The 12,304-nt window shown below is 55.3% G+C and overlaps 1 protein-coding gene across 1 annotated transcript in view; it reads left to right on the top strand.

Annotated features, from left to right (window-relative positions):
- The first annotated feature begins 431 nt into the window (after positions 1–431).
- The window catches only part of VIL1 (villin 1), a 23,989-nt gene continuing 12,116 nt past the window's right edge, over positions 432–12,304 (top strand). The window contains exons 1-12 of the mRNA XM_010861188.1: positions 432–511; positions 5,352–5,437; positions 5,752–5,826; positions 7,100–7,296; positions 7,899–8,007; positions 8,182–8,292; positions 9,791–9,993; positions 10,109–10,187; positions 10,366–10,464; positions 11,167–11,320; positions 11,890–11,990; positions 12,078–12,215. Of these exons, the coding sequence (XP_010859490.1) occupies positions 5,363–5,437; positions 5,752–5,826; positions 7,100–7,296; positions 7,899–8,007; positions 8,182–8,292; positions 9,791–9,993; positions 10,109–10,187; positions 10,366–10,464; positions 11,167–11,320; positions 11,890–11,990; positions 12,078–12,215 (1,341 nt within the window). The 5' untranslated portion in view covers positions 432–511; positions 5,352–5,362. The remainder of the gene's footprint in view (positions 512–5,351; positions 5,438–5,751; positions 5,827–7,099; positions 7,297–7,898; positions 8,008–8,181; positions 8,293–9,790; positions 9,994–10,108; positions 10,188–10,365; positions 10,465–11,166; positions 11,321–11,889; positions 11,991–12,077; positions 12,216–12,304) is intronic.

The following is a 12,304-nucleotide window of genomic DNA, read 5'->3' on the forward strand; positions in this document are numbered from 1 at the left end:
AGAAAAGCTCTGTGCCCCTTGGAGCGAGCGAGCGACCTCTAGGGGTGCTAGGGTCCCGTCAGTCCTGAAGGGCCCTAAATCCTTGTTCCCTCACCCCTGGGTCACTCCCCCAAAGGAGAAAGGAGGACGGAGGAGACTGCTCCTCTGGTTTGGTAGGATGAAGGGTCCAGGCGCCCCTACCTTTCCTGGCAGGTGCTGTCCACCTGCAGCGAGCATCTGGGCCCCGGGCAGAAACGTATCCCATCCCTGGGTGCTCGCTGGGGACCCAGGGGTGGGGCCCCTCGGCTGTGGGTGTCTGGCAGTCACTGGGCTCCTGGCTCCCAGGGACACGGCGGCCACCTGCCTCCCCACCCCCTCGCCCATTCCCTCTCTCCCTGGGGCCCTATCTTCCCTTATATGGTGAAGGCAGTTCCTAGAAGGGGGGGGCGGTGGGGACAAAGGTCGCTCTCCTCCAGCCAGCTTGCCACAACTCCCTGAGATCTCCCAGGTGGCAGCTGCCTCCCCCAGACAGGTAAGGCCACCCTGCGGGGACCCAGCACTGTAGGTGGTGGGAGAGGGCAGGACCGGGTCGGCTGCTTCCGGCCGCGGGCAGCCTGGGGCCTCCTGCAGCTTCTTGGGGTGGGGGTGAGGGAGAGGCTTGGCTCTCTGGAGAGTCTGGAAAGGGCAGGGAGCACAGGGTGGCCTCCCAGGCCTCCAAAAGAAGGACAGTGGAGCTTCCACCCCAGACAACGGCCCTTTCCTACCCCACTGCCTGCCATCGGTCCCCACCCTGTGTTGGGTGCCACCTGGCCCGGATCGCCCTGGACAGAGAAGAATCTGAGGACTTGTAGATGTAAAACCCTCCAGTCCTGGGCCATCGGGGAGCAGCTGGTCACCCTGACCTCCCTCTCCCCCTCCCCTGGCTCCCACCATCTTTTTGCTCATTTCTTCCTCATCTGAGATGGTTTTTTTCTCTGCATCTCCATTTCCTTGTCACTCCTGGGACCTCAGCACTCTTGTCTCCTGGATACCAAAGTATGAGCAACAGGCATCAGGGATGGAATGGGCAAAGACAGAAGCAGGGGCAGGGGGCTGGTGGTGGCAGGGCCGGGCCCCGTCTACCCTCGGCCGCCCTTGCAGGCATGCTATCCCATCTCTCCTCCCCTGGACCCATCCCCTCAGCCTCACCAGACCCTGTAGCCCCATTCAGCTGAAAGGAGGTGGGGCAGGGGAGTGGGGATCTTGGGACATACTGACCACCCGCTTCCCAGGAAGCCTGTTCAGGTGCTCTTGGGTGGGGGTGAGGCTGAGTCTGCAGGCTGGAGGGCTGGCATATGTCACTCGCTCTGCTCTCACTGGCCTAACAAAGCAAGAGTTTGTCCTTCGTTTCGAATACTGCCACATCCCTGTCCTGCTCAGAACTGCATAACTAGGGACAGAGAGCAGTGGGAGCACTCTGGAGCTCTTTGGAGCCCGAACTCCCAGGACCATGGGGCAGCACTTATAAAGGGAAGATGGGACCCAGGGGACAGCAGGAACCCTAATTCTTCCATGGCCCTAAGAAGGGCCACTCCTTTCATTCTACAGTTCAGTATTTCTGCTTCAAGAATATTTATTGAGCACCTAGTATGTGCTGGGGGGCTTCCCAAGTGGTGCTAGGGTAAAGAACCTGCCAGGCAATGCAGGAGACTTAAGAGACACGGGTTTGATCCCTGGGTTGAGAAGATCCCCTGGAGGAGGGCATGGCAACCCACTCCAGTATTCTTGCCTGGAAAATTCCATGGACAGAGAAGCCTGGTGGGCTACAGTCCATACGGTCTGCCACAACCTGAACATGACTGAAATGACTTAGCATGCACGTGTACTAGGAGCTGGGGGTTACATAGACAAACGCGTCTGGGTCCTTGACCTTGAGAACCTCATACTTAGAAACAGAGCCTAGCACCATCCTGTGGTGAGAGGACCAAGAGAGGCATTTTTTGGCCAGGATGGCTTGGGGTCCCTGAGGACGGGTCTCTCGTCTAACTTGAGGATTCTAGGAAGGCATCTTGGAATAAATGAGACCTAAGTTGAGACCAGAAGAGCTTGGGAGTGTTGGCCAAGTGAAGAATGGTGGGGAGTGCATTGGAAAGGAAAATGAAAGGAAAAAGAAGGGACATGAGGGGAGACTGAGAAGCAGCATGGGGCGGGTGGGTGTGGCCAGGGCCAGTGAATGGTGTGCTGTTACCAGAAGCAGAGAGGGATGGGGGTGTGTTGGAGGGCAGGAGAAGGAAGGTTTCGGGGTGTGCACCAATGGCTGACTTCGGGGTCCGGGAGTGATTGTGCCCTTTGGTGAGGTGGGGACAGAGGAGCGCGGGGACCAGGAGTGAGGGGGGAGCCAGTGAATTCAAGTTGAGGGAGAAGACATCACATATTCAAACCCAGGGCAGGGCTGTGCTATGGGCAACGGGGAGTCAGCATGGGCCCCCTACTCCTCCCAGCAGTTCAGGAGATGCAAGGCTGGAGAGGGTCCATTGGAGTGGGGGCACTGTGGGACAGAGGCGTCTGCTCTAACCAGCATCTACGAGGCAGGAGCAGCTGGCGAGTATCCATGGGGTACTCTTGCAGTGTGAGTCCACCTCTTGGGGCGGCTCTCCCAGAATCCCCTTGCCCACCTCTTCCCTCTTCAGGCTGCTGGAGGTCCCCAGTCCTGATTTCTCTCTAGGGAGGCAGAGCGCCAACTTTTTCAAACCCCTGCTCCCCTGAGTCTCCACTGTTTTGATGGATAAGAAGGGCCTCATCTTGTCTGTCCTCTTTTGCTTTTGCTGGTCCCTCCTAGATTCAGAACACATTCCTGATGGGACTTTTTTTTTGTAATTTTTCATTTATTTATTTTGTGCCACACTGCATGGCACGTGGGATCTTAGTTCCCCAACCAAGGATTGAACCTGTGCCCCCTGCAGTGGAAGTTCATTCTCAACCCCTGGACCACCAGGGAATTCCCCCAGTGGGACTTTAGGGATCACCTGGTCGTCGACTGCCAACCTCATGGGTGAAGATACACACCATGTTCGCACAGCTAGTGAGGGTCGGTCTGTTTTGGCAAAAAGAGGGATATGGGCAAAAGTGGTGATTGAAATAAGAGGAAACGTTTTCTTCATTTGTACCCAAATTGGTTCAACTGAACAAGGAGTCCTGGGAACCCTGAGGTCTCCATGGATTGAGAAATATCTCGTGGAGGAGGCCCTGACCCACAGGGATATCAGACAGGACCCAGGCATTAGGGGCTCCTACAGGTGCAGTGCTGGCCATCAGCAGGTGGCCCTAATTTGCTGGAGGGGGCGCTAATCAGAGACTGGGCAGGAAGATGTTGTCCCCAAATTCCACAATGCCAGGGAGAGGGTGGTCACCCTTCAGGAGTCGGAAGAGGGAGTTTATCAGCAGTAAAAGACCAGGTCATTGTTCCAAGGGGTGACTCAGAGTCCAGGTGCAAGGAGAGATTAGGTAGGTTCCAGCTGTCAGAGCACGGTGGTGGGGGCCACATGATCTTTCATTCATTATTCATAGGTTCAAGGAGCATTCATGGAGGGCAACTCCAAGCCAGGCTGGGTGGTAGACTCCGTGGGGAATGCGATGGCCTCCAGACTGGGAGGGAGGGGCAGGAAACCTGGGACAAAAATTACTGGGGACAAGTGACTCTCCTCCCTAGCTCATCGGAATCACTGGGGAGTTTTGAAAGCACCTCTGGCTTGCCTCCCCAAAGGCAGAAAATAAAGTGCCCAAGCCTGGGCCCCACCCTGGCCTAATTAAATCAGAATCCTTGGGGGTTTGAGATAGCTTGAGCATCAATGCACCAGTGTTGTTTAAAGCTCCCTAGGCAATTCTGATGAGCACTTGGAGTAGAGAATATAGCTAGAGGTCAAAGGAAAAGAGCCATAAAATAGAGCATGAAAGAAGATAGGGGAGAGATTTCTTCAAGCTCAGTGGGTGGAGGGTGGTTCCCAGTGGGAAAGGTTCATTCATTCATTCATTCACTCATTTATTCCCTCATCCATCCACTTAATTACTTTTACCCACAAACTCAGCCAACCACCCAACCACCTGACCATCTACCCACACACCCACTCAACAAAGTTCCAGCAGAGCTGGAAGCTGGGGATTCAGCACTGAACAAACAGGGCCCTACCCCGGTGGGGTCCACATCTTGTGGGCCACCAGAACAGTAATTGAGGGGTGTTTGAGGGTTTGGGACTTCCTTTGTGGCTCAGCTGGTAAAGAATCCACCTGCAATGCAAGAGACCTGGGTTGGGAAGATCCCCTGGAGAAGGAAAAGGCTACCCATTCCAGTATTCTGGCCTAGAGAATTCCATGGAATTTAATGTCCATGGGGTTGCAAAGAGTCGGACATGACTGAGCGACTTTCACTTTCACTTGAGAGTTGGGGGTAGCAAGAAATAGGAAACTGCTGCACACACTTTTCTATTGTGATAAAATACACAGAACATAAGACTTACCATTTTAACCACTTTAAAGCATACAATTAGGGGGCATTCAAGACATTCAAAATTCTGTGCAGCCATCACCGCTGTCTAGTTTGAGAATATTTTCATCATCCTAAATGGAAACGCCACACCCACAAGGGGTTACTTCTCATTCCTCCCTTCCCCGCAGCCCCTGACAACCACATGCTGTCTCTATTGATTTGCCTGTTCTGGACACTTCATGTAAATGCAGTCACACAAAATGGGGCCATTGTGTCTGGCTTCTTTCACTTGGCATCTTGGTCAAGGTTCACCCACGATGCAGGGCGTATGGTGCTTAATTTCTTCTGATGGCTGAGTACTATTCCATTGTGTGGACAGACCACCGTTTGTTGATTTAGTCATCTGTTGATGAACATTTGGGTTCTTTCCACCTTTTGGCTCTTGTGAATAGAGCTGCTATGAAACTTTATGTACAAGTTTTGTTTGAACACCTGTTTTTCTTCAATTCTTTTGAGCATGTATACTTTTCAACCCTTGTTTATTCTTTGCTTAAAAAAAAAAAAACAACTCAGTATGATATGTATTTTTTAGCCAGGCATGACTTTGATCAAAAATTTTCAGGCAGAAAAATCGTTTGGGTCTGCATCAAGAAGGACCTTGTGTGCCAGGCTTAGGAGTGGGACCTTTTTTCAGTGGGTGATAGGGAGTCAGGAAAGGTGTTTGAACAAGAGTGACAAGATCAGAGCCAGGTGGGACCCCCCTGGCCAGTCAGGGCCCAGGGTGGGGACCTTCTCTCAGAGCCCTGAGCCCTGGAGAGAGAGGAGCTCTCCAGGGCTGGGCTGGAAGAGTGGCCCCTGAAAGCCAGGGTTCCCAGGTCTTCTTCTTGCCCCCACACCACTTCTCCCCTAGGCTCATCCGCCATGACCAAACTGAGCGCCCAAGTCAAAGGCTCCCTCAACATCACCACGCCTGGGGTGCAGATATGGAGGATTGAGGTGAGGATACTGCCTGGTCACAGGGCAGGCTCTGCAGGCCGGGGATGGACTGAGGCGAGGAAGGCTTGACTGTCCTCCACCCTGCCCTGCTGGCCTGTGAGCCCCTGGTGCCATCTCCGCCCTGTCCTCAGGCATCGACCCCTCCTCCTGCTCCTTCCTTTCCCGGACCGCCCTCCTCACATCCACCCTCCTGGTCGGTTTTCTCGTGCTCTCTTCCTGGCTCTTCCTTTCCCAACTCTCCGTTTGGTTAAAGGGAGGCAGGGAAGCTGGGGGTCCTGGGTGGTCAAACCCTCTGACTTCCCTTCTCTCCTTAGGCCATGCAGATGGTGCCTGTTCCTTCCAACTCCTTTGGCAGCTTCTTCGATGGTGACTGCTATGTAATCCTGGCTGTGAGTGGGGAATGGGCAGGGGAGGCGGCGCAGCAGAGAGCAAAGCTTAGGGCAGCAGCAGGAGGAACCGGGAAGCTGGGGGCAATGGGGACTGCTGCCCAGCTTCATCCCAAGATAGTGTTCAGTGGGCGTTCCCAGCCTAGTCGTAGCACCAGAGGGTCAGAGATCTAAGAGCCAATTGCTGCCCTTGAACCACTGAGCTCCCAGCTGGGGTGACCCTCTGTGGATTTATAGTCTTGGACGAGCTTCTGAACTGGTGGGATGTCACCCTACTTTGAGTCCATGTTCCCAAAATCCACAGTCAACTTCATTTGACGGTCTTGGTTTCTTCTGCATCCTGTATCATTAATGCATTTGTACTTTTACTGATTCACTTTTAAAATTTAAATCTATTTATTTAAAAACTTAACTCATGGAGAAGGAAATGGCAACCCACTCTAGTAATCTTGCCCGGAAAACACCATGGACAGAGGAGCCTGGCAGGCTACAGTCTGTGGGATCACAAGAGTCAGACACGACTTAGCGACTAAACCATCCACCACTACAAAGTGAATATATGCCTAAAGATAATATGTGAAAAGGATATTTGCCATATACTAGCTAGTTTTTTGGTGGGAGGGTGGGAGTCAAGAAAGACTTGGGATTATTTTTACATCAACTTCCATTTTATACTTATTTATAATGGCCATTATTTTTACTAATACCGTAAAACTATGAAAATGAATAAAATACTAAAAGTTTCATATAAAAAAAACTTAACTCAGTGTCATTATCACAAATGGAAAGCAGTATCCCGTTTCACAAACAGAAAGTAGCTATAAAATATTTCCATAATCAGGGATTTCCTGGAGGACCGCTGGTTAAGACTCCACACTTCCACTGCAGCGGACGTGGGTTCTACCCTGGTTAGGGAACTAAGATCCCCTATGCTGAGAGGGGTGGACAAAAAAAAATTTTCAAAGTCATCTCACTGTATACTACCAAGTCACCTCCTAGACCTCTGATGGTCTGTGCACATAACTTTGGAAAATGCTGCCGTAGTCCAACCAAGTTATTTCCAAGGCCCAGGGGAAGACACCTGCCCCATGTCTCAGAGGGTCTGAGGAACTACAACAACACAGGGCTCCTGACCACTCGTCCCATGAACTTCTCCATGCCAAGCTCCCCTGTGGTGCTGGCCCCACACGTTCAGGAGACCATGTAAAGCAGGGAGGCAGGGAGAGGACTGTGGGAGCCCAGGGCCTTGGGCCCACTGGACGTGTTCTCTCCCTAGATCCACAAGACAGGCAGCAACCTGTCCTATGACATTCATTACTGGATCGGCCAGGCCTCGTCCCAGGACGAGCAAGGGGCGGCTGCCATCTACACCACGCAGATGGATGACTTTCTGAAGGGCCGGGCCGTCCAGCACCGTGAGGTCCAGGGCAACGAGAGTGACACCTTCCGAGGCTACTTCAAGAAGGGCATTGTGTACGGAGGTGCACGCTACAGGCTCGGGAATGGAGCCAGGGCTGGGAGGGATACCTGAGGCTGGGGGGCAGACCTGGGGCTGGAAAGGGAGCCTGAGGCTCTGCAGGGAGCCCATGAAGGTAATTTTTGTTCACCTTTCCATTCCCCACCCCCATCTCTCCTGCTGCCCTGTCCTTGGTCTTCAGCCTTGAGTTTGGGAGGAGACACAATTCTGTCTTCAGCATTTTCCCTCTTCCCTTCGCTTCAGTCCCCCTGTCCTGTCCTTCCACATGGCCTCATTACCATGCACCCACCTTTTGCAGGCCTCTCAGCAGGGCTAGAACTAGGGTGAGGCAAGCGAGGCACCTAGGGTACAAAGTCCAAGGAGGCACTCACGGCCAGGGTCATGCAAACGGAGGCGATAGAGTGACCTTGCACTTGCATGGCCCTGAGAGTGAGTGCCTTTTTGGGGTTTGTGACCCCAAGGCCTCAGGCACCCCTTTACTCCCAGCCCCAGCCCTCAAATGGGCCCCGTGGCAACCACATCCCCAGGATCTGGGAGGACGGGGGGTCTGTCACACCTCCCAGCCCACTGCCTTGGGTCAGTTCACATCTCTTCACAGGATCCGGAAAGGGGGCGTGGCTTCTGGCATGAAGCAAGTCGAGACAAACTCCTATGACATCCAGCGGCTGCTCCACGTAAAGGGCAAGAGGAATGTGGTGGCCGGAGAGGTGGGCATCAACCAGGGCTCAGGGGGCACAGCCTCCTCTCCTCCTATCCACTGCCCTGTCTGGGCGGAGGGCAGAGGCTGAGGAGGGGTGAGGGGCAGGGAAGGGGTGGGGGAGAGATTGATGGATGATGGACAGGGTCTGAGTGGGGTCTGTGCCTGCCCCATGGCTCCCCAGGTGGAGATGTCCTGGAAGAGTTTCAACCGTGGGGATGTTTTCCTCCTGGACCTTGGGAAGCTCATCATACAGTGGAATGGGCCGGAGAGTAACCACATGGAGAGACTCAGGGTAACCCTGCCCTGTGCCCAGCCCCCAGATCGCACGCTGCTCCTCCCTGCTCCTGCCTCCAGCACCTGGCCTCCCTCCCAAACTTGCCAGACTGCTGCCACGCCTCCACCAGCCCCCATTTCCTCAGCGCTCTCTTCCCTGACTGTCCGGGGTGCTGTGTTTGAAGGTGAATCTGAGTCTCCATGTGTATGCAGTGAGGTATGAGTGTAGGAGTCCGCATGCATGCACTGTGGTGGATCCACTAACGTCTGATGAGTCCCTGCTTGTGGCAGATGCTGTGCCCAGCACTGGGAGCCGGTGGTCAATGAAATGGGCAGAGCCCTGCCCTAGCTCTGGCGTCCAGTGGGCCATCCAGGAGGGGAGACAGATGTGAAGGGAATATTGGAGAAGTGAGGGGTGGGGAGTGTGGCTCTCAGGGTTCGGAGGGGTCTAAGAAGGCTTCTGGGAGGAGGGCGGGTGGGGAGGAGCGGGCGGTAAGGCAGGAGAGAGGTGTATGGCAGACAACCTTCCAGCTCAGACGAAGCCCGAGACGGGGACTTTGGGGAGTTTGGAAAGGAGGGTGGGGGTGTCTCAAAGGATGTGCTGTGTGGTCAGGAAGCCATGTGAGAGGGTTGAGGTTTGTTCTCAGTGCCTGGGATGCCGTTGAAGGGCACCCTGACTTCTGAGGGGCGAGGGGAGAGGAGGAGCTGAGGGCACATGCCTAGGTGAGGAGGGGGCTGGGAAGGTGGAATCACAGGACGTATGTCAGGTTGGGGGTGACAAGAGAGGAGAGAGACAGAAGTCAAAGGTTGTGCTTTTTGTGGGGATGGGTAGGGTCCTATTTTCTCAAATGGAAAGATCAGGGAGCAACAGAGTTGGGGAGAAAATCAAGGTTGGGTTTGGGGCATCTTAAAATGGGGCTGTCTTGGGAGCTGGATAAATAGGGCTAGGCTGGAAACAGAAATGTGGGCCTGGCGAGGGGGGCAGTGGGGTGAAGGGAGCCGTGGAGAGGGGAGGGGGCCGGCGTGGAACGGCCGGGAACTGGGTAGGAGACACTAGGCTGAAAGAGTGAGCCAGGCTGTGTGTGTGTGTGTGTGTGTGCGCACATGTGTGTGAGCCCATGTGAGGCTTTGTGTGTGTGTGAGTGTGTGAGGGTGTGTGTACACGGCTTTGGGACAAAGAGACAGGACTGTGATCTTCAGGGCTCACCTCTCATGCAAAACTTTGAAGCAAAATCACACATTTCAAACAATGTCAAAACCGAAGGCCTGGCAAGTCCTGCCCCCTCACCAGACCCCCTCTTGCTCATGAAGAAGACTGCTCTTCCTGAGGTTTTAGTTTGGCTTCCTGACACACATCTTCAAAGCCTGGTCCCCTCCTTGAAAGGGAAGCGCTGGGCAGGTGCCTCCCCTTTTGGGGCTGCTGGACTCTCCAGGTGTGGTCTGGGGTGGCGGATGCTACCCTGTCCACCGCCCCTGCCGCCCTGCCAGCCTTCATGCGTCCCGGGGCCTCCCTGCAGGGCATGAACCTGGCCAAGGAGATCCGCGACCAGGAGCGGGGTGGGCGGACCTACGTGGGCGTGGTGGACGGGGAGGACGAGAAGGCCTCACCACAGCTGATGGAGATCATGAACCACGTGCTGGGCCAACGGAAGGAGCTGAAGGCCGCCGTGGCCGACACGGTGGTGGAGCCGGCCCTCAAGGCTGCCCTCAAGTTGTACCAGTGAGTGCCCGGCTGCGTGGGGCTCCTCCTGGCACAGGGGGTACCTCCTGGGGGAGGAGACCCCGGGGCGAGTGTCCAGCATCCTCCTTGTCTACGCCGCATCTTTGTCCTGCAGTGTGTCTGACTCAGAGGGAAAGGTGGTGGTCAGAGAAATCGCCACGCGGCCACTCACACAAGACCTGCTCAGTCACGAGGTGAGAGGGTCCGGGGTGCCCCCAGCCCCAGCTCCCCATCACCCACCCGCCCCCTGTCCACTCTCCACCAGGGACCTGGTGTGGTTGGGGTGGGGTCACAAGAGGCAAACTTCTGTGTCTGCAGCTCCCCCAGCCTGCGCCCTCAGGCTCTTGCCCTGTGCTTTCTCTCCCGCTCCAGGACTGTTACATCCTGGACCAGGGAGGCCTAAAGATCTATGTGTGGAAGGGGAAGAATGCCAACGCCCAGGAGAAGAAGGAAGCCATGAACCAGGCACTGGTGGGTCTGGGCGTCGAGGAGGAGAACTTGGAGGAGGGGCAGAGAAGGCCACCCAGCAGGGAGAGGGCAGTGGGGGCTAAAGGCCAGGGGTGGCTCTGGGGCTGACTTAGCTCTGGGGGGTCATCTTGAGGGTTCTCTGCGCCCCAGGAAGCCAACCACCCAGCGACCTCAAGAATCGTCACAAAAAGGGAGCCTCCTCAGGGCTTGCACCTTGAGTTTGGCTCTGAAAAGGGAGAAAGAAACGGAGGCCAGCCTCCTTACAAGAAGCGGGGTGGGTCAGCATGGGGCTGAGGCCAAGTCAGAGTTTGGGGTCATTGTAGGAGCTGGAGTCAGTAACCCTGAACTGGCTGGGGGTCAACGTTGGATTGGGGGTTGGGCTCAAGTTTGGAGATGGAGACTGGGGTCAGGTTTGGGTCAGATTTGGCCTTGGAGTGAGGGGTCTGAAGTGGGTTTGGGGGTTAGAGTTAGATTCAGGGTTGAGGTCAGAGTTAGGTTTGAGGTGGAGTCTGGTGTGACCTGGGGTGGGAGTCAGCTGGGTTAGGTTTGAGGTCAGCACTGGGACAGTGAATAGAGTCTGGTTTGGGCTTGGGGCCAGGGCAGGTTAGTGGTGGGTCTGATTGGGGTTACAGCCAGGCTTTAGCTCCTGTTGGGGGGTGGAGCCTGGGGGAGGGACACACCCCAGACTCTTCCTTCTCGTCCCAGAACTTTATCAAAGCGAAGCAGTACCCACCGAGCACACAGGTGGAGCTGCAGAACGACGGGGCCGAGTCAGCTGTCTTTCAGCAGCTCTTCCAGAAGTGGACAGTACCCAACCGGACCACCGGCCTAGGCAAAACCCACACTGTGGGCTCCGTGGGTGAGGGCTGGCCTGAGGTGGGGTGGGGCCGGAAGTGGGCAGTGGGGCCAGGAGAGCGCTGGACCTGCCTCCTGCCCTCCTTGAGCACTCCTCTCGTGAACACTGCACCCTGACTCTGGGCTCCCCAGGTGGAGGGGCGTGGACACAAAGGGACTTGGATAAACTTAAGAGTTGTCACAAAAAGGGAGCTGAGAACAACTCACCTTTCATTTGGAGTAGTGTTAGGTCTCCTCAGAACCCAAACCCAAACATCTCCAGTCTTCCAGACAATATTTGCTAAGGACAAGCTCCATGCCACGCACCCGGGGGAGGAGAAAATGTCCCTCCTGTGGCTGCTCTGGGAGGCCTGGACAAAACATGAGTCTTACAGGAAGGAGATAGGGTTCTGTGTTATAGCTCTGCCACTGGCTAGCTGTGTGACCTGGGATAAGCTACCGAATCTCTCTAGCCTCAGTTTCCTCATCTGTAAAATGGGTCTAAGAATTGCAGCTCCCATTCAGGGCTGTTGTGAGAACCTGGGGGAACTCAGCTGGTGACATTGGGTGTCATGATTTCCCTCCTCACTCCAGCCAAGGTGGAACAGGTGAAGTTTGATGCCATGTCCATGCATGTCCAGCCTCAGGTGGCTGCCCAGCAGAAGATGGTGGACGATGGGAGTGGGGAGGTGCAGGTATGACAGGGGGAGAGAGGCCCGGGCCAGGGGGCGGGGTTGGTGGAGTCTGTCCTGGACCTCACACTAGCCTGGTACCGGCCCCAGATGTGGCGCATTGAGAACCTAGAGCTGGTGCCTGTGAATACCAAGTGGCTTGGCCACTTCTTTGGGGGCGACTGCTACCTGCTGCTCTACACCTACTTCATCAACGAGAAGCCACACTACTTGCTCTACATCTGGCAGGTCAGGCCCCACTCCACCCTGTTTAGAGCGCAGCTGCTCAACCCCACTTCACTATACCCCTGCCAAGCAGCCATCGCCCTTGAGTTGAA

Source organism: Bison bison, unplaced genomic scaffold (assembly GCF_000754665.1).
Source record: "Bison bison bison isolate TAMUID 2011002044 unplaced genomic scaffold, Bison_UMD1.0 scf7180017864471, whole genome shotgun sequence".
Lineage (NCBI taxonomy): Eukaryota > Metazoa > Chordata > Mammalia > Artiodactyla > Bovidae > Bison > Bison bison.